We start from the raw sequence: 15,013 nt of genomic DNA on the forward strand, positions 1-15,013 counted from the left end.
GAAGCCTGGCCCCCAACACTCCAGAGCTTCGGCCAGTTTGCAGTTGCTGTGAGAGACAGATTGGACCATTTCTGGTGGAGATTATGAACAGAATTATTTGCGTGTGCCACCTCTTGCTGGGGAGGGGTGCGAGTGCAGCCAGGATGACCCCTGATGACTGGTCCTGCCTGCTGGCCTCCCACTCTCCTCTGCTGTGCCCCCTGCACTGGGATGAGGCTGGCAGCGAGCACTTTTGAGATTTGGGCCCCTTGCAATTTGAGGTCCTCAAGATTTGAACCGAACTTTGCAATGTTGGTTTTTTTTTTTTTTTGTTGCTGTCGTTAATCAACAGCTACAGCTGTTGTTAATCAGCTGTAGCTGAACAGTTCCGATTAAGCAATTGCACTGTGAATGTTGCATGCTTGGTTCATCTTTTGTTTTGAGGAAAAGAGAAGACAATCCCAAGATGAACGGAGTGTCTGGATGAGAGCCGCCAGCAGTGAGGTCAGCAGGACTGGGCAGGAACTGAGGGAAGGTAATTCCAGCAGTGGATAGCCGTGACCACCGTCTCACTGACCACCAAACCCCAGCTCAAAGGGACGGAAAAAACACGCCTGCAGACTAATACTGCTCTTGGAGAAGTAAGAGATACAACTAGCAAATAGGGGTTTGAGTACTAATTAGGTGAAAAGTCGTACAACTTACAGCCAACAAATGCCGATACCTTTGTTAAAAGGTATAAAGACTGTAGAGGTTTGATGATCACACAGCCAGCCTTTCATGGGTTACCTCCTGAGTCCCTCCTTTGAGGATACTAGAATAACAGACAGGAATACAGGATCACAGAATCGTCAGGGCTGGAGGGGGCAACATCCAACATCCCTGCCGAGGCAGAGTCACCCAGAGCAGGTGACACAGAAACGTATTCAGTTGGGTTTTGAATGGCTCCAGAGAGGGGCACTCCACAGCTTCCCGGGACAGCCTCTTCCAGCGCTCTACCCCCCGCAGCACCCACAAATCCCGCGCAGGCCCGAGCGGAGAAGAACAAGGACGAGGCCGCGCTCCGGTCCGGCCCCGGCCCAGGGCGTGTGAGGGGCGGGGGCTGTGAGGAGAGTCCACAGGCCCCGCCCCCAGCCCCGGACCCCGCCCCCAGACCCAGCCCCGGTCCCGCCGAGCCGCCAGGGGGCGCTGCCGCCGCTCTGCCCGCCGCTGTCGCCGCCCGGGCCGCGGGGCCGCCGCGGGAGCGCACGATGGAGGCGCCGCCGGTGACCATGATGCCCGTCTCGGGCGGCACCATCAACATGATGGAGTACCTGCTCCAAGGTAGGCGGCAGCGGGACCGAGTTCGCGGGCAGCCGCGAGCGGCGGCGGGGGGTGGTGGCGCGGCGCGGGGTCGGGCCCGAGGGCGCTGGGGCGGGCGCTCTGCGGAGGGAGCCCAGCTCGGCCTTCGGAGAGGGGGGGGGGAAGCGATGATCGTGGCGCTGTCTCCGCAGGGAGCGTGCTGGACCAGAGCCTGGAGAGCCTCCTGCACCGCCTGCGCGGGCTGTGCGACAACATGGAGCCCGAGACCTTCCTGGACCACGAGATGGTGTTCCTGCTGAAGGGGCAGCAGGCCAGCCCCTTCGTGCTGCGCGCCCGGCGCTCCATGGACAAGAGCGGGATGCCCTGGCACCTGCGCTATCTGGGACAGCCCGAAATAGGCGACAAGAACCGCCACGCGCTGGTGCGCAACTGCGTGGACATCGCCACGTCCGACAACCTGACCGACTTCCTGGTGGAGATGGGCTTCCGCATGGACCACGAGTTCGTGGCCAAGGGGCACGTGTTCCGCAAGGGCATCATGAAGATCGTGGTGTACAAGATCTTCCGCATACTGATGCCAGGAAACACGGAGAGCATTGAGCCGCTCTCCCTCTCCTACTTGGTGGAGCTCAACGTGGTTGCGCCGGCAGGGCAGGACATAGTTTCTGATGACATGAGGAACTTTGCTGAGCAGCTGAAGCCTCTAGTACACCTGGAAAAAATTGACCCCAAGAGACTAATGTGATTGAAACTCTCGGCGGTTAAGGCAGTGGTTTTGTGCTTCAGAAAATGATGTTTTTCTAAAAGACTTTTTGCAGGCAAATCAAAACGGGGAGAAGGAAATAAAGTACTATCTATAAGTTTTGTCAGTTGCAATTACTGAGTGTTTCCTTCACTGGTGAATATGAACAAAAGTGGTCACTTCAAATTAGCACTTTTCAAAAAATCAGTAAACGTTAATACTGACAGTTTTCCTTCTCTTTCATGGGAGATACCTTGAAAAGCCCTCTAAAAATGTCAACTTACTGTAATTCATCCCTTCATGTACCCAGATCCCACTGCTGTCTTTAAGAGCAGCATTTTTAGAGCAGCATTTGTGTACCCTACCTTGTCATCCAAAATTTTTCTTTTCAGTAACAGATGAAGTTAATTTTTTAATTTAAAATTTTTAATGCAGGAGGTACTGTTTCACACAAGCATATACGCAGAAACTACTGTATAAAAGAGCAACTAACACCTCTTCACCAAAGCTTACCTGACAGGAACAGCTACTTGTTAGGGAAACTGTTTCTTCTCATGTAACCTAAGTTAGAAGTGGAAGAAAATCTAGTAGTATTAACATTTTCAAGTGGTTTTCACATCTTTTAACAGTTTTCCATTATCATCACTGGAATTGGTTAGGACAGTCTTAGTTAATAAGAAAGTAAATTACAAGGTACTTTTTATTACTGGATTTCTCACAGCTGACAACTATATTAAATATTGAAGTCTTAGGTGCTTATTAAAAAAATATTCACAATTTTTCATTAAAAATGTATTACAAAAAATTAGAAGCGGCTAGTTGAACTACTGATAATTTTGCTTAGCACCTCTTTTGATAGTAGGATGCTTAGTTACTCTAGTATTGCAGTGATAATTCAGTGTTACTTGAATTAGAGACTTTTCAAATACAGTTCTGTCCAAAAAGGTCGGAAAAGATACCTCATTTAAATTTCTCAGGTTCTTTACAGAGGACAGCTATTTTACCCACTGCCAAAACCCACCAACCTCGGTCAGAAACAAAGCCACCTTTCAGCACTTCACTCTCAGAAGAAGCTGCAAAACATTTTAAACAGCTACATTTTGAACTGGATCAGCGCTAACATCCTACTGCCGCAGGCTCTAGGGTGGGGCATGGGGAAGTCTCGAGTCGTTTGGTGGCGCTTGGGCACCCTCAGGCTGAGAGTCAGAGCAGTCATTTCCTGCAGGGCAACAGTGAGCAGTCACCAGCCTGACTGCTCCTTACCTAGACTGCAAGTATTTTCTGGAGGGTACAAACACACCGACAGTTCTGTTCATACTTGGGCATGACTCGTCCCTACCAAGACAGCACACTATCCTGGGCCTCTGAGCCGGAATTCCTTCACATACAGGGCATAACTTTCTAGGAGCTGCATGTGCCACAGTTGAGTTGCACTCCTATCCCAGCAAATGGGAATCCTCAAGGCTGTTGTCATATATTGCTACTCTTAGCACTGGTTAAGAATCACTTGCTACAGACTTGTACAATGTGTTGCTTGTTTCTTAGCACACAAAAAGTTTGGGAAGTCTTGTGGATGACAACAGGTCAAACTATTGACTGATCCAAATTAATAAATAATAAAAAAGTTTTTTTTTTAAGGAGAATTTGTTTGAACCCTGAAAACTGCAGCAATCCACAGTACCAGGCTTCCTGGTGGCTGTAGTCCATGCATAGAAGAGGAAGGTGTGCAGAGAGAAGAGCTTGCTGCATCAGTGGCTACAGCTGAGGACACTTTCAGGTTGCTAATGCTCAAAGTGTGTCCCTTTCTTTTAACAAAATATATTTTTCACCTATAAAACTTGGCTTATAAAAGGTGGAGACTGAAGGTGATTTGGATTAGTAATACACACCAGTTAATTGCATGGCATAGCCTAAACTATTATTCATCATCCAGGGTCAAATTATATTGTAGTTACACAGAAATATTCAATCTCTCCTTACTGGAAAATATATAATTTTTAAATTATGCACATAAGTTACAGGACCATGACTATGAAATGTGACTTTTTTTCTTTTTTTTTTTTAGTTTGGGGGATTTCTTTTTGCTAGGTAAAATAGCTGCATTCTCTAAAGTCAGAGGTTACCTCAGGACTCTCTGCTTTTTGCAATATATTACAAGAGGCCTGATACAGCTGAACTAAAGGTAAGTTTTGTTTCTATTCAAGTAATGCCTTCCCTGTTATTTCAAACTGTTCCTCCAGTCCTGCAAAGCTGTCAAGTTTCTACAATTTTACTGATTACTATATAAAGCAGAAGTCACTGTGTAACAAATAAAGGTAGGATTGTTATTGATCCATTAAGCACCCCCTATTTCTATTATTAATAAAGCTTGCTCATGGAAGCTCATCTTGGTTACTAAAAATTATTCTTACTTTGGAAAAGCCATAATTTTACCCTTTGGCACATCTTAGTCCTGGACTGCTGTTCTTCCCATGGAAGTGCTCTATATTATGACTACACTGTACCAGGGGCACCTTTTAACACCCCTCTGATTGCTCGCATGAAATGAACTTCTCAGTGTATAAACTAACATGGCATTCAGGTTTTGATCTCAGTAACCTCAGTAACACAAGTAAATTGCTTTCCTGTTAAATGTTTTCCATGCAGTAGAATATTGTATGTAACTTTATTAATTATATAAGAGTTGGTTAAAGGTAAAATATTTTAAGTTTTCTCCAAACATTAGAAAGTTGAAAATAACAAGAAGCCAAGATTTTTCTTCATAATTTTTAATACTTTTAACCTTTAAATACTGGTTTTAAATTTGTGATTGTAACATGTAAGAGCCAACTTCTTTTAATTTTTAAAACTTATCATTAGGATCATAAAGCTATTATAGAACAGTTACAACTCTACACACTCAAGGTACTCAAAAATATGATTCATGTTTTAAGTCTGTAAATGAACAGTGGCAATTCAAATACAGCATTATCTGTACAACTTGACAAAAATACAGGTGGACAATCTGATTAAAGAGAATCTGCACAACTTCAGATAAGCCAGCTCAGCCCAATTAAGTAAAAGGCAAGATTTTTTCAAAGTGCATCACATTTTTCACAGATAAATTTGTCAAAGATTTTCAGGTTCTCAGACAGAATAACAATGATCATCTCATCTTCAATCCCAGTATAAGTTCTATCAAGTCATGTCCTTCAGATCTAGTTTGGTAACATCCAGATTCTCCAAACACATGCATATATCCAGAGAACAATATCTGATGACTGCTGCATTTTTAGCTTTTTGAACTGGTTCTGCTTATAAAACAACCATTCTAGAGTCAGAAACTGCTTCTGAAAAGACCACCACAGCTGCATTAACACTCTTGATCTGTTAACAGGAAGAAATAAACTCAAGAGTGCACAGACCTGGCAGTGACTGACAAGAGGGATGGGCTCAAGAAATTGTATAAAACCATGAAAGCAACATGCCTTCCAGAAGAATGGATCTAATGGCTACTCACACAAGGACAATCTGAGAGGCCTACTGCCTTTCGAAATTTTTTCAGAGGTCCATTAATAATGATTTCTCAGTCATGTAACTCCTTCCATAGTCTTTAAAAAACCTCTTACAAATCTGATTGGGCAGGGCTAGCTAAAGTGAAGTACCAGTGCCTTTATCTAAAAGTAAAACATACTCTTTACAAATAGTATCTGTAGTGTCATTTTATTTACAGAATAAATCGCAAAAGTACATCACATTTAGTGCAAATGCAACTAATGATATAAGTTTATATACTGCTTTGTAAACTTTCCATACCTTTGTAAAATAAAGCTATTCTAGTTAATTAATAAACTTGCCTGTGTTCCAACAATTACCAGAAATGGCAAATAAGGAGTTAAACCCTTTATATTTTGGACATTTTTTTAAAGTTCCCATCAGTGGCTACGGTGGAATGTACCACTTCTTGGTTGATTGTAAAAAGATGAAGTACATTTGAGGTATAAGTTTTTGTTTTTTAACGTTGGTATATAAAATGCTCACTGGTGATATAGTAAAGATGTACAAATTTTCATCTTATTTGCCTTACTAACATTACCATATAGGCACTTTTCTACATATTCAAATGAACAGAATAACTCTGTAATAAGGCATATTCCATGCACACCATTAAAGAAAGGCAAATAAAAAGGGAAGAGTTATGGAGCATGAAATCTGCATGCGTGTGTAATCATGTGTTAGGTACGGTTTCATCTCTACAGAGAAGATGAACAAAGAAGTTCTTCAACACTGTGCAGATCACATTGAATCATTTACCAAATCTTCACTAAGTTACTGTATTATATCTCTTTTCAGGCAGTTAGCACACTATACCAAATAAATTTCACTTTCAGCTTTCTTTTGAAGAAAATACATCTGAAACTTTTTTTCCCTCAAGATACACAGTTTAGTAAAACACTGAGAAGTCTCTGAAGAGTTTCCAACTATAGAACATGGATAAAAGACCTCACAGTCAGTACTAGCCCAACACAGATCTCTCCTAACAAGTATCTCCAGAATCAAAGGCAGGCAAACATCTGACATTTATACTTTCACAGCAGCTAAAGGGAACTTTCCAGTAAGAACTGTGCATTCTTACAGCTCTGATGGGTTTTTGATCAAGAGGAAAATAATTTTCTACATGAACCTCACAGCACAGCTTCATTGAGATGAGGAAAACACATGCTGGATCTGAAAATAATGTACTCGCCCTCAATCTAGACTGGGAATGTTGTTTTATATAATCCAAATTACTTCAATAAATATGATAGTGTACCTTCCTGCAGCTTTGGGAACATCCCAGGTATCATCCAAGAAAGCAGTCCACAGATAGCATGGACAGATGTCTCCTAGGTTTTAGGCAGTCTTTTGCCCTCTCATACAGAATCTTTCTAGATATTTCTGGATCATGTTTAATAACAAAAATTCTGCAGCACATAACTAAAAAATACAATAGAAATATAAAGATATCTGGAAAAAATAAAGCTTTTCACACTCTTACTCCTTCAGAACTAAAGATCGTCATAAGAGTAAGACAATAGAAAAGGCAAAGTCATAAGGATATTGACAGCCCTCAGATATTAACTGGCATTTTATGTAACAAGATGATTCATTATAGAAACCAGCAGCAATGAACTGTGATTATACAAAGCAAAACAAAACCTACCAACAAGTTACCTAGGTTTTACTGAAGCCACTCCTCTCAACACCCCCAAAATACCACACAGATTTTTGTGCATATAAAGCACATACAGTATGCCATATGTGCATTTGTCTCTTGTGCTCTTTACACATGCACAAAAACTGCACAAGTATCTTAGGAAGGTTGACAATTAAATTCTACATCTTGTTTAAAATTAACAGTAGCCCATGTTGGTGATTCGAAGTTGTATACTCTTTTTCTAAAGCAAGCAAATAAAAATAAAGCCATATACATGTTATCAATACATGTATTTATAATTACACACTGTTTCAGCAAGAAAGGTAGCAGGAGAGAGCTATTGTTAAATATTCAGCCCCATGGTGTTGCAACACTTCTTCACTTCAGTATACAAAGCCTAGAACCTGGCCATAAAAAGACTGCAGATCCTTCGTTCCAGCATGGAGTGCTCTATGCATGATCACTTCTCCAATGTGGAATGCTCACTCAGTCTTGTTCTGATTGCTGCAGGTAAGCAAAGAAAAGAATACAGCACTGAAAAGTCCGTATAGTACTACTAAAATGAACTTGTTAAACACCTAAAGTATCATCAGGACTGCTATGATCATGTGTTAACTGTTGGCTTGTGATGCCATGTTTTTAACACTTTACCTACACTACGTCTCTAACAATTTACATTTAAAATTGTGAATCATTACAGGGATATCTGTCACAGAATGAAACAACTAAGACTTTTGGAGTCTGACACAGTAAATAGAACCCACAAAAAGAAGCAACCTATGTCACACCTAGAAGTGTCAAGAGACTCATCTTCAGATGTGACTGAATGATGCTGTAACACCAGTACAACTAAACAGAATTCTGTGGTTTGACATGACAGTTATAGTAAATAAAATATATAGCAGGAGTCTAAACTAACAAAAAATAGTTAAACCTTAGTTACCACTAAGGGGCTCAGCCTCAAAGTGATCAAGAAATCCTCTTCTAAGTCCTCTTCCTCTTATTCATATCATCATGTAACTGTTCAAATTACTTCAGATTAGCCAATAATATACACCATAAAAAATATATCCATTGACTTCAGAAAGCATCTGGAAATCCCTTTTCTTTCCTAGGTTCATCATAAAGGCTAAAAACTTATGTCACTGTCTTCTAAATACTCTAGTAATTCATATTGGTCTGTCACTGAAGTTCTATTTATAAAAATCCTAAGTTAAAACTATTCTGTCAATATAAAATAAAACTGAAATGTACTAATAATCTATGAAATAGGCAATTTTAAGTAGAATTTAAGTTATAAAAACCTCATGAGTCTCTAGAGAAACTTCAGTATGTATTTTTTTAGAACAAGTGCAAAATGCCTGAGACAGCTGGAAAAAAACAGTACTTCATCCTGGTTTACTTCTATGTAAATTGGACATGCATGTGAGAACTTGCAAGATGAACCCATAAAAGTCTATGAAAACTCATACTTGCTGAGTTGTGCAGTCTGAACTCATAAATTACATGATGGTTTTAAAAAAGTATAACACATACTAAAGCAAGCACTGAAGCCATGCTAGTCACGTAAGACATTTCTAGATTGCATACTTCCATTTGGCATTTAAAATGGTGAATCAAGAATTAAAAACTATGTATACCTGCCAGTACTAGAATAAAATAGGCTTTCCTGCTGTTTTCTCTTGCACATATGATGTAAAACGCTTTAAGAACTTTGGATATTCTCGTTTAGCCACTGCCCGTAACACTGATGCTGGTGCCCATCCTCCCGGGTTCACTAGAAGTAAACAGGAAGAAAGACATTGAAATAGAGCAACTCCACTAAATGCTGAAAAAGTAAATTTTAGTTCACTACTCCTGCAACTCTTCCTGAAGTAACAGGAAAGAATAACCATCAGCAGACTTTTTTAAGCCCCTAGGTTTGTGTTGTAGCACTTTCTATTTGTAATACTGAAGCTTAGTCCAGATGCTGTTAGTTAGAAAATATTATGTTATATGGTGAGTCTTGGGAAAATGCCGAAATAGAAGATTACATTCTCTGTGAGCTTCCAGGAAACAAAAGAGACTTGAGCAACTTCCTATTTCAAAGAAAGCTGAGTCAGTCTTTTCAATAATTACTGCATTTGCCTGCAGAACTGCCACATAGGCAACATCCCGCAAATGATTATAAAGCATTTAAACAAAATTTGAACTGATCTTTAATTACATTTTCATTCACAGGGGAGGTATGTTGGTGAAAAAGCTATCACTTGGCATATATTCAGTTCAGAATTTAGCAGTGAAAATATACTTTTAAAGTAATTCAGAAACTTAATATAGGTAAAAAGCAGAGTGAGCTACCCTTGAAGTGTTTTGTAGCTCTAGGAGAGAAGATAGTAAGTGTGCATCTCCAATACTATAATATACTGTTAAATACTGTGTACAGCAACAATACAATTTGGCTTTGACATTTTTTCAGTCAATAGCAAGGATTCTATCAGCTAAAAAAAATTTAAGAAATGTAGACTAGATTATACAGCTTGCAAGCATCTTCATACAAAACGTATTTACTCTTTCTTGGCATCAGGGGTAAGAACTGTATCCTTACTATCAGCAGCTTTTCAGCCTAATGAGATGAACTGGCAGAAATAAAAGTTACAGCAGTACATGGAAAAAACCCAGCACACCATTACTGAAACTAAAAGCTACGCTAGTTCATCCCAGTTGCAGACATTTCTGCCCACCTTCCTCCACCCTAAGGTTATGTACTTCGGAATGAGCTACACAGCTCTTCCATTTATTCCTCTCAGAGTACCACATAATGAACGATCTCATTCACCAGTTCATGCAGCACCTTAATTTGAGACCTTTTGAATGTGATGAACACAAAGGTGACGCTATATATACAGATTTAAGAGAAAATTGAAAAGACATCAAGCCCTTTTTTTTTTTTTGTTTTTCAACTCCCCAAAATTAACATCTATCATGAATGTCATACTTAAAAATGTTATACTTACCATTAGCTACGTATGTAATCTTACACAGAATGTTGTCCCTGCTTATTTCCTTGTTGCCCTCCGGTGGGCTTACTAACGTCTGACAAATCATAGCAATATTTATTTTGGCACGGACACAGCGATTGTTCAGCTGCCAAAAATATGAAACACTGTAAGCTTTAAACTAAATTTGTTTCAGCATACTTGAGCATGAACACTTTTTCATCACAAAGTCTAAGACACTCTAGAAGCTGTGTTTCTGAGAGTCTACATTCTAGCACTTAGACTGATGTAACGTGAAAGCGAGCAAAATGAAAGACAAATGGTGGATAGGGATAGGACCTAAAATGTCTGAATCTGAAGTTTCTTGCTTAACACATTAAAAGTGAATTACTTCAACTGTTGTGACAAATCAGTAAAGAATTAAAGAATAATACTTGCATTTGCAAATATCAGTTAACTTTTCCCTTGAAAGCAGGCTACAGAATAGCAATCCAAGGGAAACAATCATTGCTATTATCTAGTAGAACCAAGGCAAATCTGTAAAATGGAGACTTAACTCTATTATTATACAAACCTGCTCTTATATTTGACAATACTGAAGACATTGATTTGATTACATACAAAATAACCTCAACTCTTTAAAATGCTTTCCCATTTCCAGAAATTTTGCTTCCATTCTGCTGCAACACCTTAGATCTGACAACTGAAAGATAAGGCAAGAAAGCTTTTGGCTACGAATGCATTCATCAAGTCATTTTATCACTTGGTTTAAATCAACTGTATTTTTGTAAAAACCCTCCATCTCCCTCACACTAGCACTGCAAATGCATTACCACAGAACAGAAAAACTACCTTAAAACCAGAACTTCACAGAAGCAAAACAATACTTACAGGAGCACTGTCATGTTCTACAGAGAAATTGCACACAATCCATGTTTCCGGATCATTTTCGCTGAATGCTGGTATCTTTCTGATGGCTGACAAATACAGCACATCCCTTTGAGAGGCTGGCCACACTCTCTGCAGAGAAACACCTGAATATAAGCTTTTCCAGGTTTAACTACTATAATTAGTTAAAACTAAAAACCAAGCAAGGCAAACCAGGTCAGTTATATTGTTAAGCTCAACTAGCTTCGAGTTAGCAATTTCATTCTGAAAACTGAAAGAGAACATAGCTGTTGTAAAAAGATAGAAGAATTTCAAGTTGGCTACACTTCATATGAAAAAGAATTCAGGCAAAACTTTACAGCCTTTGAAATGCAGAGTGTAAAACTGCAATGAGTTTTTCAGTTAAAAAACCAGAAAAAGGCAGTTACCCTCCTGTACCCTCAACCTCAGGTTTGCAATTTAGTTAGTACTTGTAAGCAACAAAATGAACGAATGGTTAGGTGTACAGAGATGCATCTACAGTTATATATATCTCCAGAGAAGAGGAGAGAGGAAAGACGTATTTAAAACCATTATTACTTCAAAAAGCCACTACTTCAGTGAGACAGATACAGCAAACTGACATTATCCAAGAGAAAGTTTCAGAAGTGAAATGTGTGACAAAACAACAAAATATACAAAAGTTATTTTCCCGACAACCAGTAGGAGAAAAAAGTTCTGGCTTTTACAACAACCAATACAGACAACACGACTGTCTTACTCAAAATTATGAGTCCTCTACAAAAGAAGTTTTAACATAACTACATTACTGGTAAAATTGTCAAAGAAAAATATTTAATGTTTGAATATACTAATACTTAGAAACATGCAAGACTAAAGATGAGTATGTATATTTCATTCCTGTAAATTTTTTAGATCTTTACATCTTAGTTGTTGGGTTATAATTCAAACATTTTTATAAAATGACACCAGAACCATGTTAGGGGAAAAAAAATTAAGGCACAAGAACAAATGTTGCACCAACAATTAAAAACACTTGCATTATGAGGTGGTATGTCAACTAATTGTGGTGAATGGTGACCTATGTTTTTGCAAAAAAAATCTGATACAAAAAAAAATCTGGTTTCCTCTTGTAGTCAGTGATTTATTGCTTTTGTTTACTTTGGATGACTCTGGCCTTGCTGGCAGTGATATAATCACGAGATTAAAAGCAGGCCTCACTACTACATGCTCTATCAGACACATGCACAACCAATCATGCTCTCAAGAAAAGTCTGAAAAATTGATGGAAGCTGCTATTTAATAGAGAACTTGTTCTGGAACACTGACCAGAACAGTATTTTAAATTGTTAAGCCAGTAAAGTATTCAGAATAATATTGGAACACACATGCTTCAGAAGTCTCAGTAAGGTATACAAATTAAGTGTTATTACCTTATGTGTCTGGTAAACGATGATTGCATTATCAGCTAAATTTTCCACAACATGGAAATTTTCAATTGTGGCTAAAAGAAGGAGAGGAGTAGGCGGGAGGGGAAGAAAGAAAAAAAAAAAAACACCATCAGTGAACAGTCACAGACAATAGGACAATGCCATAAACATTGTTCTTGCTGATAAACCTGCAAAGCTGAAGAACCAACGCCTTACTTTCCCAGTCATTACGAACATCAACGTTCCAGAAGTAGTGGCAAACTTCATGACCTGTAACCCCTTTAACAGCATGGGTTGCTTTCAAAGGATCTAGAACTATTCCATTCTCTTCCACTTCTCGTCTGTATACCTACAGCCAAACACAAAGAAAAAACCACAGAACAGAAACTGTCAAAACTGTTCATGTTTTGTTTAAATTTAATCAGTTTAAAAAAAACTAAACAAGCTATTTACCTAGAAGATTATCACATGAATAATCTGCTGTGAAAGTGCTCTCTGGCAACACCCATGGATGACATTCTTATGTGGCAATTCACATTAAAATACCAGTACTTTAAAGTTTCTACTCCAGAAATGATTAAGCTAGCTTATTTATCACTATCCACATGTATTCCTAAGCACAGTGGAGCAGCCAACACTGTAGCTTTTACTCTTGTTACTTTTGTACATAGCATTTACAAGCTTTAAGTAGGAGGGAATGAGAAAGGAATCTGCAAAGATGAATCTATTGCAAAAGCTACACAGAATTTTGTATGAATAAACATACAGGAAGCCACAGCTCTCATGGACCCCAGTCCCAACCTAAATAATGCTATTCCCAGAGAGAAGTTTGAACAGCATAACTTACCAGAATTCCACAATTCTGTAATATTTCCAGAAATCATAGAATGACTTAGGTTGGAAAAGACCCTTAAGATGATGGAGTTCAGCAGTAAAGATAACACAGCCAAATGTATACTGGTAGTATCTGTCTTCACACTGTATCATCTTTTATGAATTAACCAAATCTGAAATATTTACCTTCATTTCTCCTTCTTCTACAACTAGCTGCCAATTGGCATCTCCTCCTACATCTTGCAAGGAATAAGTCATGTGGTTTTGTACCATCTCTTCCACCTGTAAAGGAAAAAGAATAGGCATTTTAAACTCATTCCTTACATGTTTTTGGGGAGACACTGTACAGCATTGGAAGTCACAAGTTAATACTTCAATTCCTGTGCAGAAGTTGAATTTGAATGAGACAGCTCCCTGTTAGGTTAGGAACAAACAAAAAATGATGGCCTTCAAAAAAAACACCAAAATCTTGATTCAAATTTCAACATTGTTCTTTGTGGCTATTTCCTATCCTGCCTTTGTGCCCTTAAACTGTGAAACCTCATCACTTCTACCTAAAACAGTTCTTCATTTCAGCAGATAGGATTGCAAGTATGTCTAAATGGAATTGCAATGCACTGTAAGATATTCAATGAAGAACATTTAAAAAGCTCAGCAAAGGCAGAGGGTTAGGGAGGAAGACTGACAATCTCTAAAAAGCAAATGCATATTAAAAGTCATATTGGAAGAGCAGTGAAGAAAAAAGTCACAAGCAAAACATGCCTGCTCTGTTTCAGTGGCATCTTTGCACAGTTGACAGCTAGGAAAAAACCAGAAATGCCTACACTCAAAGGATTATGACAGCACAGAGATTCTATAATTATAAAATGCTCATTTAAAACTTACTTTGCTAGCAGCTGTACCTTTTTTTTTATAGCCAAATATTTGCTATATTTTTATCAAGCTATGTGAATATCTAATTTTTTATTCCATAGAATATGCATGAAAATGGGTACTGGGACAGGAAGATGATACTTGTTTTAGATCTAATATATTATTCTGTTTTTCTTTTTTTTTTTTTGTTTCCCACCCTTTTCCAAATGCCCCAAATAAAAACAGAAGCAAAATCATAGGGTATCCATTTCTGTGTAATGCTTCAAGTATTTGAAACACTTTGATAACTTTTTTCCACCCAAAAGGTAGATGACTACTAAAATTTGTCACATCAAGCAAGTCCAGAAAATTCACAGCATTTTCCTGAACTAGTGGAAATACTTTTTGTTTTTCAAATGGAAAAGCACTACAAACAAAATTAGCTGATTGACCAACACAAAGATTAGTTGAAGAAGTGCACAATCACAAAATTAATAGTCTGAACCCTAGGGTGCTTCTGCACAAAAATATGAAGCCTAGTGTGCAGTAAAATATGTAAAACATATTTAAGCAAGAATGAAAACAAGTAGAAAGAAAATTAAATAATAATTAATATTTTTATATGATGCAGAATTGAAAGATGTTACTTACTTTTAATTTAAGGCAGTAATTTTGCTTGTACTATGTACTCAATAGGCAATACACTTAAGACCAGAAAGAAAAAAGGTAATTGAATAAATAAAACTCTAGAAGCATAACATGGAAAAAACAAAATCCACTGGATGGAAATCCTAGTTTGTCTTAGTTTAACTACACATAGACTTGTCTAGAC

The 15,013-nt window shown here is 38.6% G+C and overlaps 2 protein-coding genes across 6 annotated transcripts in view; one reads left to right on the forward strand and one right to left on the reverse strand.

Annotated features, from left to right (window-relative positions):
- The first annotated feature begins 1,212 nt into the window (after positions 1–1,212).
- On the forward strand, positions 1,213–2,045 carry MED18 (mediator complex subunit 18). Its single transcript, XM_062513634.1, has 2 exons — positions 1,213–1,302; positions 1,473–2,045. The coding sequence occupies exons 1-2, from the start codon at positions 1,230–1,232 to the stop codon at positions 2,024–2,026; spliced, it is 627 nt and encodes a 208-aa protein (XP_062369618.1). The 5' UTR covers positions 1,213–1,229; the 3' UTR covers positions 2,027–2,045.
- Positions 2,046–4,928: 2,883 nt separating this feature from the next.
- The window catches only part of CERT1 (ceramide transporter 1), a 79,177-nt gene continuing 69,092 nt past the window's right edge, over positions 4,929–15,013 (reverse strand). For 3 of the 5 annotated variants that reach the window (XM_062513003.1, XM_062513002.1, XM_062513001.1), the window contains 7 exons: positions 13,516–13,611; positions 12,712–12,844; positions 12,499–12,569; positions 11,069–11,197; positions 10,196–10,325; positions 8,840–8,976; positions 4,929–7,703 (listed from right to left, as the gene is read on the reverse strand). In XM_062513003.1, the coding sequence (XP_062368987.1) occupies positions 8,849–8,976; positions 10,196–10,325; positions 11,069–11,197; positions 12,499–12,569; positions 12,712–12,844; positions 13,516–13,611 (687 nt within the window). In that variant the 3' untranslated portion in view covers positions 4,929–7,703; positions 8,840–8,848. Of the gene's footprint in view, positions 7,704–8,839; positions 8,977–10,195; positions 10,326–11,068; positions 11,198–12,498; positions 12,570–12,711; positions 12,845–13,515; positions 13,612–15,013 lie in introns of those variants that run through there. The other 2 variants (XM_062513004.1, XM_062513005.1) reach the window with 2 other exon arrangements.

This window comes from Cinclus cinclus, chromosome Z, assembly GCF_963662255.1.
Source record: "Cinclus cinclus chromosome Z, bCinCin1.1, whole genome shotgun sequence".
Lineage (NCBI taxonomy): Eukaryota > Metazoa > Chordata > Aves > Passeriformes > Cinclidae > Cinclus > Cinclus cinclus.